The sequence below is a fragment of the Mandrillus leucophaeus genome, unplaced genomic scaffold (genome assembly GCF_000951045.1).
Source record: "Mandrillus leucophaeus isolate KB7577 unplaced genomic scaffold, Mleu.le_1.0 Scaffold2, whole genome shotgun sequence".
NCBI lineage: Eukaryota > Metazoa > Chordata > Mammalia > Primates > Cercopithecidae > Mandrillus > Mandrillus leucophaeus.
The window spans coordinates 13,067,346-13,084,658 of NW_012102031.1; the positions used below are offsets into that span (position 1 = coordinate 13,067,346).

At 54.4% G+C, this 17,313-nt stretch overlaps 1 protein-coding gene across 1 annotated transcript in view; it reads right to left on the reverse strand.

The window, feature by feature from the left end:
* The window catches only part of OSBP2 (oxysterol binding protein 2), a 253,027-nt gene that overhangs the window by 41,597 nt on the left and 194,117 nt on the right, over nt 1–17,313 (reverse strand). The window contains 1 exon segment of the mRNA XM_011979048.1: nt 1,735–1,988. Within this exon segment, the coding sequence (XP_011834438.1) occupies nt 1,735–1,988 (254 nt within the window).

Below are 17,313 nucleotides of genomic sequence, written 5' to 3' on the forward strand. Positions count from 1 at the left end.
CGCTCATTATCTCGGAAAAGCCAAAACTGCTCACTCAAGACAAAGCAGTTTTGGTCTCGGGTGGGGAGGCAGTGCCTGGGAAGCCTCCGGCGGTGGCTTCTAGGAGGGACAGGGAAATACAAATGCATTATTATGTCATTCAGTGCTTCCCATGTGTGTGTGTCCCTGGTAGAAGTACAGCATAATCTGGTCTGTGGGCTGTAAGGAGGACACTGGGCCTGAGAGGGTGGACGTAGGAAAACAGTGCAGGTGACAACGGGGCCAACATGCAGGGTGGCCCAGCAGCCTCTCACCATCCTTGGCACATGGGGCCAACTACACCCAACCCCCCAGCACTGTGGGATCTGGGATGGAGAAGGCGCACACATCTGCTGAGCTGAGGCGGGTGGGCACCTGCACGCTGAGTTTCCCAGCAGCCGGGAAGGTGGGCACACCTCGCCCAGCCTCAGGCCCCAGGGTGGGATTCCCAAGGCTGCATTTGGGTACTCCAAGCCTGAGCATATCTGGGCAGGTGTGGGTGGTGGGGTGGCCCTCCCACCCCACAATCATGCTGCCAACAGGCCAGTGAAGCAGGCTTGGGGCAGGTCTTGGATGCCCAGGGTTTAGCCTGGGCTCTTGGCCTGCAGTGAGCTCTAGCCTGTATCTTCCCACCCTGCCCTTGCATTTCTTGTGGGGCCTGGAGCTTGGTCCCAGCTCCCAGTCCGGCCTTGGTCTAACCTCCTAGTTTGGGGGCTGGGTCCCCCAGCTGGAGCTCACCCAGGCACAAGCACTGCCCACTGTCCCCAGCCAGCAAGATGGCTCTCCTGAACCCCCTTCTCTGGACCTCACTCCTTCCTCTGTAGCGGCCTCCATTTCTGCACAGCTCCTCTGCTCTGGTCTCCTTACTCCCACAGCAGGCCACCCCAAGCTGCTAGAACTGCACCCCTGGCCTAGATGTACCACCCTGTGGGACTGTCCTGGGAGGAGGCTGTCGCAGTCAGACTTGTGTCTGGAGGGTGGAGGCCCGGAGGAGCACGCACACTTCTGGGGAACACTCCCCAGACAGAAAGAGGGAAGCAGGGCCAAGCACTATCCTCCTACCACCACTGAGACACCCTCGTGGCTCCCAGTCATAGCCGTGTGGTTTCCAGACCGGGGTGAGCGGCTGACTCCCACGGTGGGGCTGCTTAGTTTACAACTGCGGTTACCCACTTCGTCTACCATCAGGTTGGCACGACCTCAGCAGGCTCAGCTCTGAGGCTAGAGGCTCTTCTAGCTCAGGGAGCCCTCGACCACAGCCCCCACCACACACCCTCCCTTGTTGTGCACAGCATCTGCTCCCACTGCATCTGGGGAGTGAACCCAGGGAGGAGGAGTAGCAGCCACTGAGGGCCAGTGTGGCAGCTGTGTCCCTACTGTGTGGGCAGAACTGACCCGCTGGGCTAGCTACTCAACTTCGGGCCCCAACCTTCCTTATCGAGGCATGAAGTAACTGCAGACTGTACCAGAGTCCACACCCAACTCCAGTTTCCTCCAGACAGTGAAGAAGAATGTCCTTGCCCAACAACGGCCGAGTGAAGGAGATGATTTGAGAACCTGGAAGCTAGCTGGGGGGGGCGCTGGCTTTGGGAAACACCGTGGAACCGCAGGAAATGGAATGCTGACGCTTCAAGCACTCCTGGTCACCTGCTCAGGGACCCCGGGGCTGGAGCCAGGGAGCCCCGTGCCAGGGCGGTGGTGGGGGCGGGTACTCACGTTGATCATAGCATTGGATGTGATGCGGAAGAGGGTGGCCCGCTCGTTCACCACCTTCAGCTTCTCCCCACTCTCGGATGGGATCTTGAGGCCGTCCAGCTCCGTCAGGGAGCGCTGGAGCGCGGCGCCGTGCTTGGCGATGAGGTCATTGCACGTGCTGAGGTCATCTAACTTCAGGGAAAGATTCTTCAGGGTGTGGTGCAGCTCGTTCTTGTCGGCTGGGGTGGTAGCCTCGTCGTCATCCCCAGAGTCATCTGTGGAAGAAAATAGAGTTGTTATGGTCATTACGAACAGACGTGGTACCAAGAGGTCTGCACAGCCAGGTCAAGCAGGGCAGGGTGGAGAGCGCCATTCAAAAAACATCACTTCCCGAGATGGTGCCCATTCCTGTTCCTGGCCAGGGTGAGGTGCCTGGCCCAGCTTTCCCAGGGTGGGGTGAGCAAGGGCCCACCTGAGTCAGTGGGAAGGACTGTAAAGAGAGCCCAGCTTGAATGGCAGGGCCAGGACTGGGCTTTGGAGGCCGCAGGACTGCAGGCACCCACCTGCGTGCAGGGCACCAGCTCCCTATGTTGTGGTATGCAGGGAAGGATGGGCTATGCTGGGTGGCGAGGTGGAGACTGCTCTGTGGGCACAGAGGCCTCTAGAATGGAGCCCAAGCCCCTTTCTCGGCGTCGCAGGCCTACCCCAAGCCAATCACTCCCACCCAATCAATCTCACTTTGCTCTCTGATCATGCCCATCCCCCAGCCACACCAGTCTGTCCCCTGTTCCCTGCAAAGGCTTGAGCGCTCCTGTTTGGGGCCTTTCCCGCCATGTCCCCACTGCCCGGAACCTTCTCATACCTGCCCCCACCAGAGGTCCCACCCCACCCACCCCTTTGAGGGCCAGCCCAATGCCACCTTCTGTCCAAACTTTGCCAAAAGAACCTGGGAAACATGACAAAACCCTGTCTTCTACAAAAAACGAAAAATTAGCCAGGGATAGTGGCATATGCTGGTGGTCCCAGCTACCCAGGAGGCTGAGGTGGGAGGATCACCTGAGCCCAGGGAGGTGAAGGCTACAGTGAGCCACGATCGTGCCACTGCACTACAGCCTGTGTAACAGAATGAGACCTTGTTTCAAAAAACGAAACAAAACAAAAAAAACCCAAAACACAACAACAAACAAAAACAAAGTCTACCAAAAGACCCCATGTCACAGTTGAGGCTCCCCTGTCCCTGCCTTCACCGATCCCCCTGCAGGAACACAGCCATTCTCACTGATGGAATGCCTTCTGTGTGCAGACATGCTGTGGCCTCTCAGTGGCCTTGCAGGGTAGGGACCAGATCATCCCCAGGCGACAGATGAGGAAACTGAGGCTCTGAGAAGTGAAGTCATGCCCATGCTGCCTGGCTGGCCACCCTCTTCCTTTTGGGCTGCTGGGGCCTCCATGAGAGGGGCAGGCTGTGCCCTCTGCCAGCTCCCACGCCCCCTCTTACCTCTCTCTCACGCAGCTGCCCAGGGCCCTTTGACCTCCCTTTCCTGCCACCCAACCTGCATCCAACGGCATGGGGCTGTGGGTGTCTCTGTGGGGTGGCGCATCACAGTAGGTGGGGCAGGAGGCAGCTGGCCTAGGGCCACAGCACACCAAGAGGCTCCCACCACCCCATGAGTCCCAGAGCCTGTAACTGCCAAGGGGTTTCTGAAATGCCTTGTTTTGAAATAATCAGCAAAAAACTTGTTTTAGATGAAGAAAATCTGTAACCCAAGATTTAAGATATTTTTGAAAAAGAATGCGTATTGTGAGAGAATGTTTCTTCCCACGACAGGCAAGGTACACGGAGGTGGACATGGCTGAGTCATACATGGTGTCCATGGCAGGGTCAGGCCAGCCAGCTGTATGGGGCCTGAGCCGAGGGGAGCTGAGGAGGGTGCCCACGGCATACCCTGTCCCCCTCTGGCCACAGGGGCCTTGGGCCAGCATCCAGCCAGGAGGCAGGGTGCCTCCCATCACAACCGCAGCCCCCAAATGACAATAACTTGTTATTCAAATGACCGCCTGCCCCTCTCACAGAGGCCCCAGCAGCCCGGAAGGAAGACAGTGGCCAGACAGGCGGCCCGAGCATGGCTTCACCTCTCAGAGTCTCGATTTCCTCATCTATTGCTTGGGGATGGGACAGTCCCTACCCTGGCAAGGCCATTGAGAGGCCACAGTGTGTCTGCACACAGAAGCCCCACTGTGACCCCCAGACATCTGGAGGCCACACCGGCTGGGCCAGGGTCTGGGCCATGGCTCCGTCAGTTGTTGCTCTGGGCCTCACAGTGGAGGTCTGTAGACAGTGACTATTCTTCCCTCCCTGCAGGCAAGAAAATATAGGTTCTAAGAGGCCAAACCACCAGCTTAGTGCCAGCTATTGAGGGGCAGGGTTGGGATCTGAGTCCAGCTCTGTCTGTTCACAAGTCTTCCTCTCTCCGGATCGGCCTTAGAAAGGCTCTAATGGCTGATGTGTACCACACCTTTCCAGGTGCCAGGCTGTGGGTGAGGCGCTGCCTCAGTTAATGCCTGCGATGACCCCGCGAGGTAGATCTAGGAGCAGAAAGGTGCGTTGAAATTGCCCAGGGCCACGAGGTGAGGGGATTCCTGAGCAGCCAGACCTCTGGCTTTAGAGCCTGTGCTCTTACCACCTGTGCCTGAGGCACGTGTCATCTCCCCAGGTTCGGTACATCTAATAACCAGAACGACCAGCCCCCTATCCATCGGAATGGCCACCGGCTCAACACGGGGAGGGCCTCAACGGGGCATGCCCAACGCAGATGCGGGTCAGCCCAAATGTGACCCCTGCTCTGTAAGCAAGAGCTGGTGAGAGGAGCAGTCAGTCTAACCATAAGCATCCTTCCGTGTGGCGGGTGGAAGCAGGTAGCCACATTTCTGTATAACTTGCTTTTCAACAGTACACCTTAGTAAGCAGCCCTTAAGGTTCAAATTCAGGTCCCCAGGGACACAGGCACATACTTGTTCTGGCCTCAAGTCACTGGCCATGTTGTTGGGGCAGGATGGGAAGGCACTTGGGCCAGCGATTACCCACGAGCACAGTCTGTTCTGCAGAGACAGGCGGGGAGAGGTCCCCTCAAAGGGACGGAGAGATCAGGAGAAGGAGGGAGGGTAGGACGAGAGAGGGAACGAGTGAGCGAGTGAATGAATGCTTCGGGGCCCGCCTAGGCCCATGGATTCCTCCCGGGGTTGGCGCGTCACACACAGGAAGGCAGGGTTTGAAGAAGGTGGGGGGTAGGGGGTGGGACACAGAGGAGCAGGTTGGAAAGGGGAGAAGGTGAGGGGCCTCTGGCACAGACCAAGGAGCCTGGCTCTTTGTCCTCTGGCAAAAGGGAGCATGTGGCAGTTGACACAGTCCATGGGAAAGACAAGACTGCTGGCAGGTGGAATCACAGGTGGAGAGAGGGACAGAGAGGCCAGGAAGGGGTGGGCTTGGGCAGGAAGGACCCCTGCACCCAGCCCAGGCACACTGATGGTGGCTCCCACCCAGCTCCAAGGCCATGAACGACCTGTCACAGGCACGCTGCCATGCGTACCCACACACGCACCACCCCTCAAGGAAGGTGGCGTCATCCACCTCCCATGTTCTCACAGCAAGATAAGGATGCTGGGACACACACTGAGCACAGGGGTGTGGGCCTCACCCCAAGCCCAGGCAGAGGCAGAGCTGAACAATGAGGGGGCTTGGCCTCCATATTAGTAAACTCTGGCCACCCTGAGTCCAGAAGTCTCAGTTCAGAACCGAGAATGATTTCCTGTTGTTTTAAGCCACTTGTCTGTGGTAATTTATTATGGCAGCCCCTGGAAATTAAGACAATGGCTTGAAACAACACTTTTTTTTTCCGTTTTTTGAGACAGAGTCTCATGCTGTCGCCTAGGCTGGAGTGCAGTGGCACAATCTTGGTTCACTGCATCCTCTACCTCCCAGGATCAAGCGATTCTCCCACCTCAGCCTCCTGAGTAGCTGGGATTACAGGTGTGCACTACCACGCCTGGCTAATTTTTGTATTTTTAGTAGAGAGGGGGTTTTACTATGTTGGCCAGGCTGGTCTTGAACTCCTGACCTGTGATCCGCCTGCCTCAGCCTCCCAAAGTGCTGGGATTACAGGCGTGAGCCACAATGCCCGTCTAGAGTTTACTTCAAATCACAGAGGCTCGGAACCAGGGGAGCCCTTGTTTACTGTGCCCCCACACCCCGTTCCCCACTCAGGGCTCTCTTTGACCCCTGCAATAGGTGGATCTGGCTAAGGAGGCCACAGGGTACCCCCTCAGGGCTGGGACCCCTCTATCATCGGGAGGCTCCTAGGAAGGAGTGGGTTGCCATGGAAACATCTAGTGCAGGGGAGCCAGGTGGGCTATTTTTAGAAGTGGAGCTTTTTTCTCATCTTTGGAGGAAAACAGATCAAGTTTCTCATTGGGGAAGCCCTGTTGCGGGCAGCTTTTTGAAACCAACAACCTGAAAGGCTGCCTAGGCTGGTTATGCATTGGGAAGGAGGTGACGCGGTGGTGGTGTTAGGGCAGAGGCCCTGTGGCCACCCTGCTGTGCACTGCTTGCTTATTTCGGGGAAACTAACTTTGCCCTCACCTGCCCATGAGCTCCTCCAGGGTTAAGGCACAGATGTCCAGCAGGGACCCATCCCCTCACGTGTCACTGGAGAGGAGAGCAGCCCTGAAGGGTGGAAGGATGGCACTCACCCCGCTCACTGCACCCACACCCAGTGCTGGCTGGACAAGTTTTGGGGGACATGCTGCTAAGAGGGGTCCTGGCAGGGGACAAGCCAGTGGGGCCTGGGGACGGGGAGTGGCAAGAGCAGGGGCCTGGTGGAGGATGCTGGGAGCACTCACGGGGTCCTGGGCAGGGAAGGACATTCAGACAGCCCATGTCCAGCAAGGCTGGAGCAGCACCTACCAGCGCCCTGTATCCTTTCTCCTTCCTGGTTCTTCAGCCCATTCCAGTGCTGCATGCGGAGACCCTGCACCCTTGGTGTTGACTTGGGCACTTTCCCACTCCTGCGCCGCGCTGCACATACGCATAGCGGGATTTCTTTCTTTCCTCCTCTGCCAGAGCCCCAGTGTGGGTCACTTCAACGGTGCAGTGCCTGGGGCCCTCAGGCTCCCTCCTTTGGGCTCCCCAGCACTGGGCCCCTTCACCAACCTCTGGCTAACTGGAGTCACATTTGGGGTGTCCAGATATTTAAAAGAATGTGATGTAATCCCAGCACTTTGGGAGGCCGAGGCAGGCAGATCACCTGAAGTCAGGAGTTTGAGACCAGCCTGGCTAACATGGTAAAACCCCATCTCTACTAAAAATACAAAAATTAGCTGGGTATGGTGGTGGGCACCTGTAATCCCAGCTCCTCGAGAGGCTGAGGCAGGAGAATCGCTTGAATCTGGGAGGCAGAGGTTATAGCAAGCTGCGATTGTGCCACTGCACTCCAGCCTAGACGACAGAGACTCCGTTTCAAAAAAAAAAAAAAAAAAAAAGAACGTGGTGGCTCCTTTGAGGACATGGCTCAGAACTTGTTCATCTCCTTTATGTCCACAGACCAGGCAGGGCCCTGCGGGGAGCAAAGAAAGAGAAACCTTGCCCTGCTCCCCACTCCCCATAGCAGGTGTGCCCGCATCAGTGCAGTGTAGGGGCTGCTGTGCCGGGGGCTGATATCCAACTGTCAGTCACCTGCAGGGTTCGCTCTGACCCGTGGACCTCCCTCGGGCCCACAGTGTGATTAATGGAGATGGGCACTGCTATCCCTCCCCTCTCTGCAGAGCTAAGTTCAAGTATGCAGGACTGGGAGTGGGCAAGGCCTAGTTCCTGAGCCCTGGAAACTTTTCAGCCCATGACCTCGTCCTTGAGCGGTCACTGCTCTCGGGGACTCCTATCACAAGTCTCCAGAACCCCAGAGCAGGGCATTCACTCCATCCTGAGCGCTACCGACTTCAAGCAGGGCATGCGTCCTATTTTGTCACAGTCTGGCTATGCAAAGAGACACTCCACCCCCACGTGGGGGCTCTGAGGAGAAACAGCGCAACGGTGTCAGTTTCCAGCGTGGACTGTGGGGGCACTGCACCCTCGCCAGAAAACAGCCATTCCCAGCCTGTGTGGTTAGCGCCTCCAACATTCAATTACAGCAGCTTTGGTGACTTTGATTTAGATTTTGGGAGGGCTGTTAAGCTGCCTGAGCCCGATCACAGAATCCAATCAGCCAGATGCTGATAACAGAGAGAAAGGCTTGGGGCTGGAGTCCGGAGGATATCAAGTGACGTCACCATGTTTAAGAATGAACAGCCCGGTTGCTGGGTGACTGCCTCCTCTGCACTTCCAGCTGTTGGGTGGTTTCCACATGTTACATGTATTCTGCAAGTGTCACCTCCAGAAGAGGAAAGGGCGGCATGTAGAGTTAGGAGCCCACCCAAGACCCCAAGGCTTTTTTTTTTTTTGAGACAGAGTCTCGCACTGTCACCCGGCTGGAGTGCAGTGGCGCAATCTCGGCTCATTGCAACCTTCGCCTCTCAGGTTCTAGCAATTCTCCTGCCTCAGCCTCCAGAGTAGCTGGTATTACAGGTGCCTGCCACCATGCCTGGCTAGTTTTTTGTATTTTCAGTAAAGATGGGGTTTCACTAGGTTGGCCAGGCTGGTCACGAACGCCTGACCTTGTGATCCACCTGCCTCAGCCTATGAACCACTGCGCCTAGTTTTTTTTTTCTTTGAGACAGAGTCTCACTCTATCGCCCAGGTTGGAGTGCAGTGGCGCGATCTCAGCTCACTGCAACCTCCACCTCCCAGGTTCAAGTGAGTCTCCTGCTCAGTCTCCCGAGTAGCTGAGATTACAGGAATGTGCCAGCAGGCCCAGCTAATTTTTGAATTTTTAGTAGAGACAGAGTCTCACCATATTGGCCAGGCTGGTCTTGAACTCCTGACCTCAGGCGATCTGCCTGCCTCGGTCTCCTAAAATGCCAGGATTACAGGCTTGAGCCACTGTGACTGGCCTGCTGATCTTTACCGACAGCCTAGTGGCACCTGCCACCCCCATGGCCCTGGAGGCCAAGAGACCACAGCAGCCTGCTAGGCCAGGGGCTGTGGGACCAGGTGGGCCCCCTGCCCAACCTGGCCTGCTGGTGTCCTCCAGCCTGGCCTAGAGTGGGCAGGTGGGGAACAGAAGCCCTGCCTTGGAGTGGCACCAGAGGAGGACCCACCTCCCTCCAGGCTATGGCTGCCAATGCTCTGCCCACTCAGGCAATGGAGAAGGAGAGTCTGAGAGGTCTTCTATGAGCTTCTGAAAGAACAGGGAGCCTCTGACCAGACACAGGAGTGGTCATACAGGAACCACTGGGTGAAAGTTGGGGAGATGACTTCAGGCTGAGGGTAGGGCTCTGAGAAGGCTTTTGGGAGGAGGTGGCAGCTTTACAGCTGGTGCAGGATGATGACTTAGTGGTGGGTGGCACAGGAGCAGGATGCCGCTCCAGGGAGAGGAAAGAGCAGGAGCCCCAGGACAGAGGTGGAATGGGCCAGTGCTCGGAGCCTGAGCCCCCCGAAGCTGCAAGTGGGAGACAGAAGCGGCGAGGGCCCCAGGGAGCAGGAGCAGCATCCCTGAGGCACTGCCAGTCCTTCCTGACTGGGGAACCCAGAAGGATAACAGATCTGCCTTACCCAAAGTGGGCCCTGTGGGGGTTCTGCCACAAAAGGGATCATTCATTAAAAAAAAAAAAGACCGCTGGGTAACTGGACAAGTGACGCTGCTCCTCTACAGGAGGCAGGCGGCTGGAGACTCCGAGAATTTCAACCTGAGGATGCTGGAAGGCACGTCAGGATCTAATCTGACGGAAAATCAGATAATAATAAATAATAAATCACGAAACTCTGGCAGGCAGATGGAAAACCCTAGCCAGAGCACCAGGGTCATCTCAGTTCTCGGGGCCTCTCGGTAAGCCCCTCCCCCCTCATCTCCTGCTGCAGCCAGTGCTGAGTGTGCCTGGGGCATTGCGGGAAGCTGAGGAGACAACATCTGGGCTCTCTGACAACTTCCCCAGGAGACTGGTGCAGGGCTTCCACCCTACGGAGGGTCACCTATAACCAAGGCCAGGGTGGGGCCTGTGGGATGGGGCACCCAGGCCTGCCATATAAATATCAGGCTTTGCTTCCATTTCACTGGAGCTGCCGCGGCAGAAACCCCATCAAACATGAATCTGCCGGCCATGGTGGCTCATACCTGTAATCCCAGCACTTTGGGAGGCCGAGGCAGGCGGATCACGAGGTCAGGAGATCGAGACTATCCTGGCTAACATGGTGAAACACCGTCTCTACTAAAAATACAAAAAAAACTAGCCGGGCGTGGTGGCGGGCGCCTGTAGTCCCAGCTACTCCGGAGGCTGAGGCATGAGAATGGCGTGAACCTGTGAGGCGGAGCTTGCCGTGAGCCAAGACTGTGCCACTGCACTCCAGCCTGGGCGACAGAGCGAGACTCCGTCTCAAAAAATATATATAATAATAAAATAAACATGAATCTGTAGGCTGGTCTCTGTGGGGCTGAGTCTCATGACTTCTCAGGGGAAATCACTTCCCAATACCCCTGGGCTGGCTAGAGAGCTCAACACACACAAATCTCGGAGGACAAAGAAATTCCCCTCCTTCCCTTTCACTGGGAGAACCAGGGCACATGGTCAAAGTCATGAACCAAAATGAGGGGTGAACAATAGAGGCACATGAGACAAGCCAGGGCGCCTCCTCACTCGGAAGAGGGCTGTGACCTAGAGCTGCATTCTTTGCTCGGCTGTCCTTGGGATGATGGACAGCATTGGGCAGCCAGGCCCACGCTAGGAAAGTCACACAGGTGCAGAAACGGAGCACAAAATAGCGGTGACTGCTCCAATTCTGGCATCCGCCGTGATGCTGAAGACGGCCTGCTGCCCACAGCTTCCTTCAGCCGGCAGAGCACCCAGCCCACCCACAGCCTCCACCCTACCAGAGTTTCCGCAGGGTCGTCTCGAAGGAATGAGGGTGCCTGCCCTAGATCCAGCTCTGTGGTGGGCTCACTCACTCACCCTGTCCAGGTTTGAGTTTCACCCCAAGGTAGAGAGGTGGCTGCCCAGGCCAGGACTTCCACAGAGCTGTTCTCGAGCCCAGCCTAGCAGATGCATGAAGGACAGACCCTGTGCCAGCTGGGCCCAGGAAGCTGCCTGGGGCTTCTGCCATGGGGCTGCAGCCCCCTCCTCCGGTGTGAAGTGAGCCTGGCGAGATGCTCAGCTTCTCCCCGAGCCCTGTGTGACAGCATGGAAGGGGCCCAGAGCTGAAGCACTCAGGCTCCCTCTTCCTCCTCTGATCCCCTGCAGTTAAGACCAGCGGTCCACCTGCTTCTCAGCAAGGCCGTAGCTTCCTGGGTTGGCTGGTTTCTAGACAAGAGCCTCCTCTTGTCTAGGGCTCGCTCTAAACCCCAACCCACCCATCTGCCTGCCCACCACCTGCTCCGAGATATAACCAGAAACTCCCGCCTGCAGGCTCAGCCTCCTGGGCGATGGGACTGCCTGGTAACTTGCGGGTAGGAAGGATATCTCTTTTTTTTTTTTTTTTTTAAACTAATGAACTGAATTTAAGATTCGGGCATCAATATCATAAAAAAGATTTTCTAGGAGACTTTAGTGCTGTAGCCAAGGTAAGATCCACTGGGTTAGATGCTACCTCAGGTCCTGCCAGCTTTAACATCCCATAATAGCAAGTTCCAGCTCCATCCATTGCTCCACATTTGTCCCTCATGGCCCAGGTGCTGCCTCCCAGCTCTGCAGAGAGGGGCCGGGGGCGGTGGCCAGGCATCCTGGCTCCAGGGTCCCCTCTCCAGTGCTCCGTGCTGCCTCCTGGGTAACCAAAGGAGAGGGAAGAAGCTCTCCGAGGGTCCTGACATCTCAGGAAATTAAACTTTCCTTTGTTCCACATTGAAGTCTAGCCTTTGTCCACATAACACAAATTCAGTTTGGTGTTTTGCTTTTTCATCTGGCCCATCATGCTTTTCCCAGTCTCCAGGATTTGGTTCCTTGTTAGCGGCTGCCCCATATTCCACCTGGTTATAGGCCATGGCCTCCCATGGTACCAGCTCTTTGGGCCGTAGAAGGCCCTGTTTTTCAACCCTCGTTGGTGTGGAGAGGTGCTGCCCTTGGCCCATCTCCTAGCCTAGCTCCTCTGAAACCACTGGCCCTACCAATGGGCTCGCCACACGGCCTGATGCCTAGCTTCTCCCAGCCAGTCACCAGGCACCAGCAGACCTGGTCACTCTGCTGATGGCTGTAGGGTCAGCGATCCCTGACCAGTGAGGAGGATCCTTTAGTGGACAAGGAAGAGACCCGCCTATGTGAGCATTTCCTTTGACACAATGCAAACACCTGTCTCGAGGCCAGAGTAAGAGGGACTTTGTTCTAAAGTGAGTATCTGGCGACCCACACGGAGAAGCCACTGATCTCGGAAGGTGCCAGGAGTGTTGAGCAGGTCACTGGAAACTACTGGCATGGGATGCCTCTTTCCTGGCCTGGAGACAGCCACCACGGCTTCTCCTTGGAAATCATCTGATGCCCCGGTAATCATACTAAACCATTTTCCACATGCGGCTGCCTCTAGGTATCAATGTTGGAGCGCAAGCTGAGACAGAGGGCTCTGGCGGGGAAAGGGTTCTGCCACTAGGAGCCATGGGGCCCCGAACGGGTAGGGGCTGTATCTGCCTGGTTGACGCTCACAGCCTGGAGCTGGGTGTATGGGAGGTGCTAAATAGGAACCTATTGGATGAATGGATGGCACGAGAAATATCAGAATGGGAAAGCTTATTACTATTATTGCTATTGAGACTGTGTCTCGCTCTTGTCGCCCAGGCTGGAGTGCAGTGGCACGATCTTGGCTCACTGCAACCTCCATCTCCCGGATTCAAGCAATTCTCCTGCCTCAGCCTCCTGAATAGCTGGGATTACAAGCACCTGCCACCACACCTAGCTAATTTTTGTACTTTTAGTAGAAACGGGGTTGTACCATGTTGGCCAGGCTGGTCTTTAACTCCTGACCTCAGGTGATCCGCCTGCCTCAGCCTCCCAAAGTACTGGGATTACAGGTGTGAACCACCATGCCTGGCCAGGAAAGGGTTTTGTAAACTATGCAGTGTGCAGGTATTTGCCGTGAAGAAGATAAGGGTGCTGTGGGGTTAGGAAGAGTGCAGGTTTTGAGTTTTTCTTTCTGCTGCCCCTGCCTCATGAGCTAATAAAGGAGTAAAAAATGAAGTGAATCACAACCGGATTATCTTGTGATTCTCTCCATGAGTGGTCCCCCTTGGCCAGGCCTAGCTGTGCAGTGCCTGCAAAGATCCTCTGTTTCCCCCGGCACACTTTCTCTGGACACCCTCCCGCCTCTTCTGGCTGCAGTGTAGTGGGCAGGTGCTCCAGGAGGCCTGTCAGCAACATTTACTGACAGGCTGGGTTGGCCGAGTTCTGCGGGGAGCAAGGAAGAGACCCACAGTGCCTGCTGAGGGGAAACCTCTTACTCCACACAGGCAGATTCATGTGTCTTAAATGAATAGGGGATGAGGGGGCCTCCTTAGTTTACTCCAAGTAAGAGAGGCCTTTCCCTTTCATGACTCAAGCAGACCTGGGAGTCCCACCTTATTTCTTACCCCATGACCCACAGTTATTACTTAACATCTTAACCTTCAGTCTTCTTCTGTAAAATGGGTTAATGCCTGTAAAGTGCTTAACACAGTGGCTGGCCCGCAATGAGGAGGCTACAAGCATTGGCCATTATTACTTGGCTATAAAATGGACCCATGTTCAAGGTAGAAAAATAAAAATGCCCTGCAGAGAAAAGCAAAGCACAAAGTACCAAAGAAACAATCTCCAGTGATTCTCGCCAAGATAACCTCAGCCAACCTGTCCCATATCGGTCGTGACTATTTCCTGCCCGTTCAAATGCACTGCAGAGAATGGGGTTCTCAGCTTAAAGCATTCATCTGTCCACCAATAGGCTGTGTAGCTTCACACAGGTGCCCTCCCCTGGGCCTTGGCGTTTGCTCCTGTAAAAGGAGGAGCTCCCAGGGAATAAGCCCACATTTCTCTGTAAACAAGGCCCCAGCTGCTAACACAAGCACTAGCCCTCCAGGCCCACCATTTATTCCCTCATCCCACCTCCTGCACCCACATGCCTGCTGGACTGAGCGGGGGTGGTCACCCCCATCGCCTAGAGGGTCCCTGCCAGGAGGGCTGCTGCAATCACTACTGTGGGCTGGTAGCTTCCAGGGCACAGCTTGGTGAAAAGCTATCCAAGCAGTTTTTGCAAAGGAGAAAAATCAATCTCAAAATAATGAGGCTCCAGAAAAGACCACATTCAGGAAGGAAGTTGCTTAACAGGAGCTTAGCCAAAGACAAATGAGGTGGGACTGAAGCCAGTCCCTTTCCTCGAGAGGGAGAAAATGCAGAATGTCAGCCCCAGCCTGACAGCCCCTTGCTTGGGTCACCTCCGCACCCAGCCACTGGGAGGCCAGCTGCTTCCTAAGGGGCTAGTAGGCTTCATTCTCTGGGTTCTTGGCAGTTACATTTTTTACTATAAATTCATAATTTTTTTCTATTTTCTGAAAGAAATGAAAATGAGAAATTCCAAGATATGATGGTATTTTTCAAAAACCTAAAGGTGAATAATTGTTCCTTAAAAATGAAGGGCTTTTGGCTGGGCACAGTGGCTCACGCCTGTAATCCCAGCACTTTGGGGGGCCGTGGCAGGCGGATCATTTGAGGTCAGGAGTTCGAGACTGGCCTGATCAACATGGCAAAACCCCGTCCCTACTAAAAATACAAAAATTAGTCGGGCATGGTGGTGCATGCTTGTAGTCCCAGCTACTCGAGAGGCTGAGGCAGGAGAATTGCTTGAACCTGGGAGGTGGAGGAGGTTACAGTGAGCTGACATCACTCCAACCTGGGCTACAGAGCAAGACCCTGTCTCAAAAAAAAAAAAAAAAAAAAGAAAGAAAAGAAAAGAAAAAAAAGGAGGGCTCTGTTTCCAACTGCCAAGTCTCAGTGACTAGTGGCTAGGAGCTGGTGCTCGGGCAGAACATTCTGATTCAGGAACCTTCTGGTGTGGAGGCATAGTGGAGGTGATAGGCCACAGTGAAGCCAAGGGAGGGAAAAGGGGCAGAAATGGAGAGATGGAGGGGTGAAGGGGTATAGGGGTAGGGGGCAAAAGAAGGAAAAGAAGATCCTTATCTCAGAGCAGGGCTAGAGTAGGGGCCACCTGCCCACCTCAGGCCATGCCAGCAGATTCTCTACCCCAGTTCTCAGGACCCCACTACTCAACAGCTGATCCCTCAGCCCACAGGAGGCTCCTCAAAGCTCAAGCAATGCCAGGTCCCCAGAGCCTGGCTGGGACCTTCCTCTCAACTCCCCAGGGGCCCCTCATACAGCCTATAGGGATGAGGAAGAAACCTGGACACACCCAACAATGCACATACCATGCAGTCTATGACGATGGCTGAAAATGACCTGGCAAAATCTGAACTCTCCTAGTCAGGCAGGCTTGAATTACAACCAGTCTGCAGAGGTCCAGCAACTCTGGGCCAAGTTTCCACCTAAGACCTATTTCAGATTAACTCGATAATGGCCTGGATGGGCCTCCTCTTAAATAGGTCACCCTGTGGCTGCGAACTTTCTGGTGTCCTTGCCCCAGGCCTACTAGCGCTAGAAGAGACAAGCTCTGATTAGCATGTAGTGGGGGCCATGAGGCTTTGAAGGGCTATGCTGAGGAATATCAAAGGCTGCTTAGGACCAGAGGGCCTTGGAGCCTTGGAATAAAAGGCCCCTTTTCTTAGAGCAGGTCTTGAAGACAGAGACCTGCGCAGCACCAGCAACAGCTACCATTCTTGCTGACAGCACAGAGTCACTTTACTGTTCATTAAGTATTTGGCAAGACAGTCCCCCTGGGGTAACCACACTTCTGTGCTGTGGGCTCTCCTTCTGGCCTCCTTTAACATCAAGGGTGCTGAGGTTCTGTGAGGTAAAGGTGCCGGCCCGTGGTCATCTGGTGGGCACCTTTCGCTCTGGGATTCTGAGAAGGAATGGGCAAGGGCAGTAGGGCGTGTAAGCCAAAAGACAAAGGAACAGCATCTTCACTCTGCTGAAAGAAAAAAGCCTAGAACTATATAGCCTGTTAGAAGCCCCTTCCAAAATGAAGGGGAAAAAGACATTTTCAGACAAGTAAAACCTGTGAGAATTTGTTGCCAGCTGACCTACTGATATGGTTTGGCTGTGTCCCCATCCACATCTCATCCTTAATTGTAGTTCCCATAATCCCCACATGTAGTGGGAGGGACCAGGTGGAGATAATTGTATCATGCAAGCAGTTTCCCCCATCCTATTCTCGTGATAGTTCCCATGCGATCTGATGGTTTTATAATGGGCTGTCACCCAACTTCGCTCTGCTCTTCTCCTTGCTGCTGCTATGTGAAGAAGATGTTTGCTTCCCCTTCCACCATGATTGTAAGTTTCCTGAGGTCTCCCAAGCCATGCTGAACTGTGAGTCAACTAAACCTCTTTCCTTTATAAATTACCCAGTCTTGGGTATGTCCTTATCAGCAGCGTGAGAACAGACTAGCACACTTACTCCATAAGAGGTGTTAAAGGAAATTCTTCAAGCTGAAAGAAAAGGATACCAAATAAAGGCTCAAATCTAGACAAAGGCAAGAAGAGAGAAAGATAAATACGTGAGTAAATATAAAAGATGCTGTTTTTTTTTTTTTTTCACTTTAAATGTTACTTAAAGATAACTATATAGGGTGGGTGTGTGGGCTCACACCTGTAATCCCAGCACTTTGGGAGGCTGAGGCAGGTGGATTACCTGAGGTCAAGAGTTTGAGGTCACCCTGGCCAACATGGTGAAATCCCATCTCTACTAAAAATTCAAAAATTATCTGGGCATGGTGGTGCATGCCTGTAATTCCAGCTACTTGGGAGGCTGAGGCAGGAGAATCACTTGAATCTGGGAGGCGGAGGTTGCAGTGAACCAAGATCATGCCACTGCACTCCAACCTGGGCAACAGAGTGAGACCCTGTCTCAAAAAAATAAATTAAAAAAAAACTGTATAAAGCAAGAAAACAAAGTGTATTGTAGAGTTACATCCATCACAGGTAAAACAGGACACAGTACACACAATGACACAGCAAAACAGGACACAGCATAGACAACAGAAGTACACTGTTGTTAAGTTTCTTAGGGTTCAGCTGAAGTGGTGAATTATTTGGAAGGAGACTGCTGTAAGTTAAAAATGCATACTGTAAACCCTACAGCAACTACTAAGAAAAGAGAAGTGAGGCCGGACGCAGTGGCTCACACCTGTAATCCCTGCACTTTGGAAGGCCAAGGCGAGTGGATGATGAGGTCAGGAGATCGAGACAATCCTGGCTAACACGGTGAAACCCCGTCTCTACTAAAAATACAAAAAAATTAGCCAGGCATGGTGGCATGCACCTGTAATCCCAGCCACTTGGGAGGCTGAGGCAGGAGAATCGCTTGAACCCCCAGGAGGCGGAGCTGAGATTGCACCA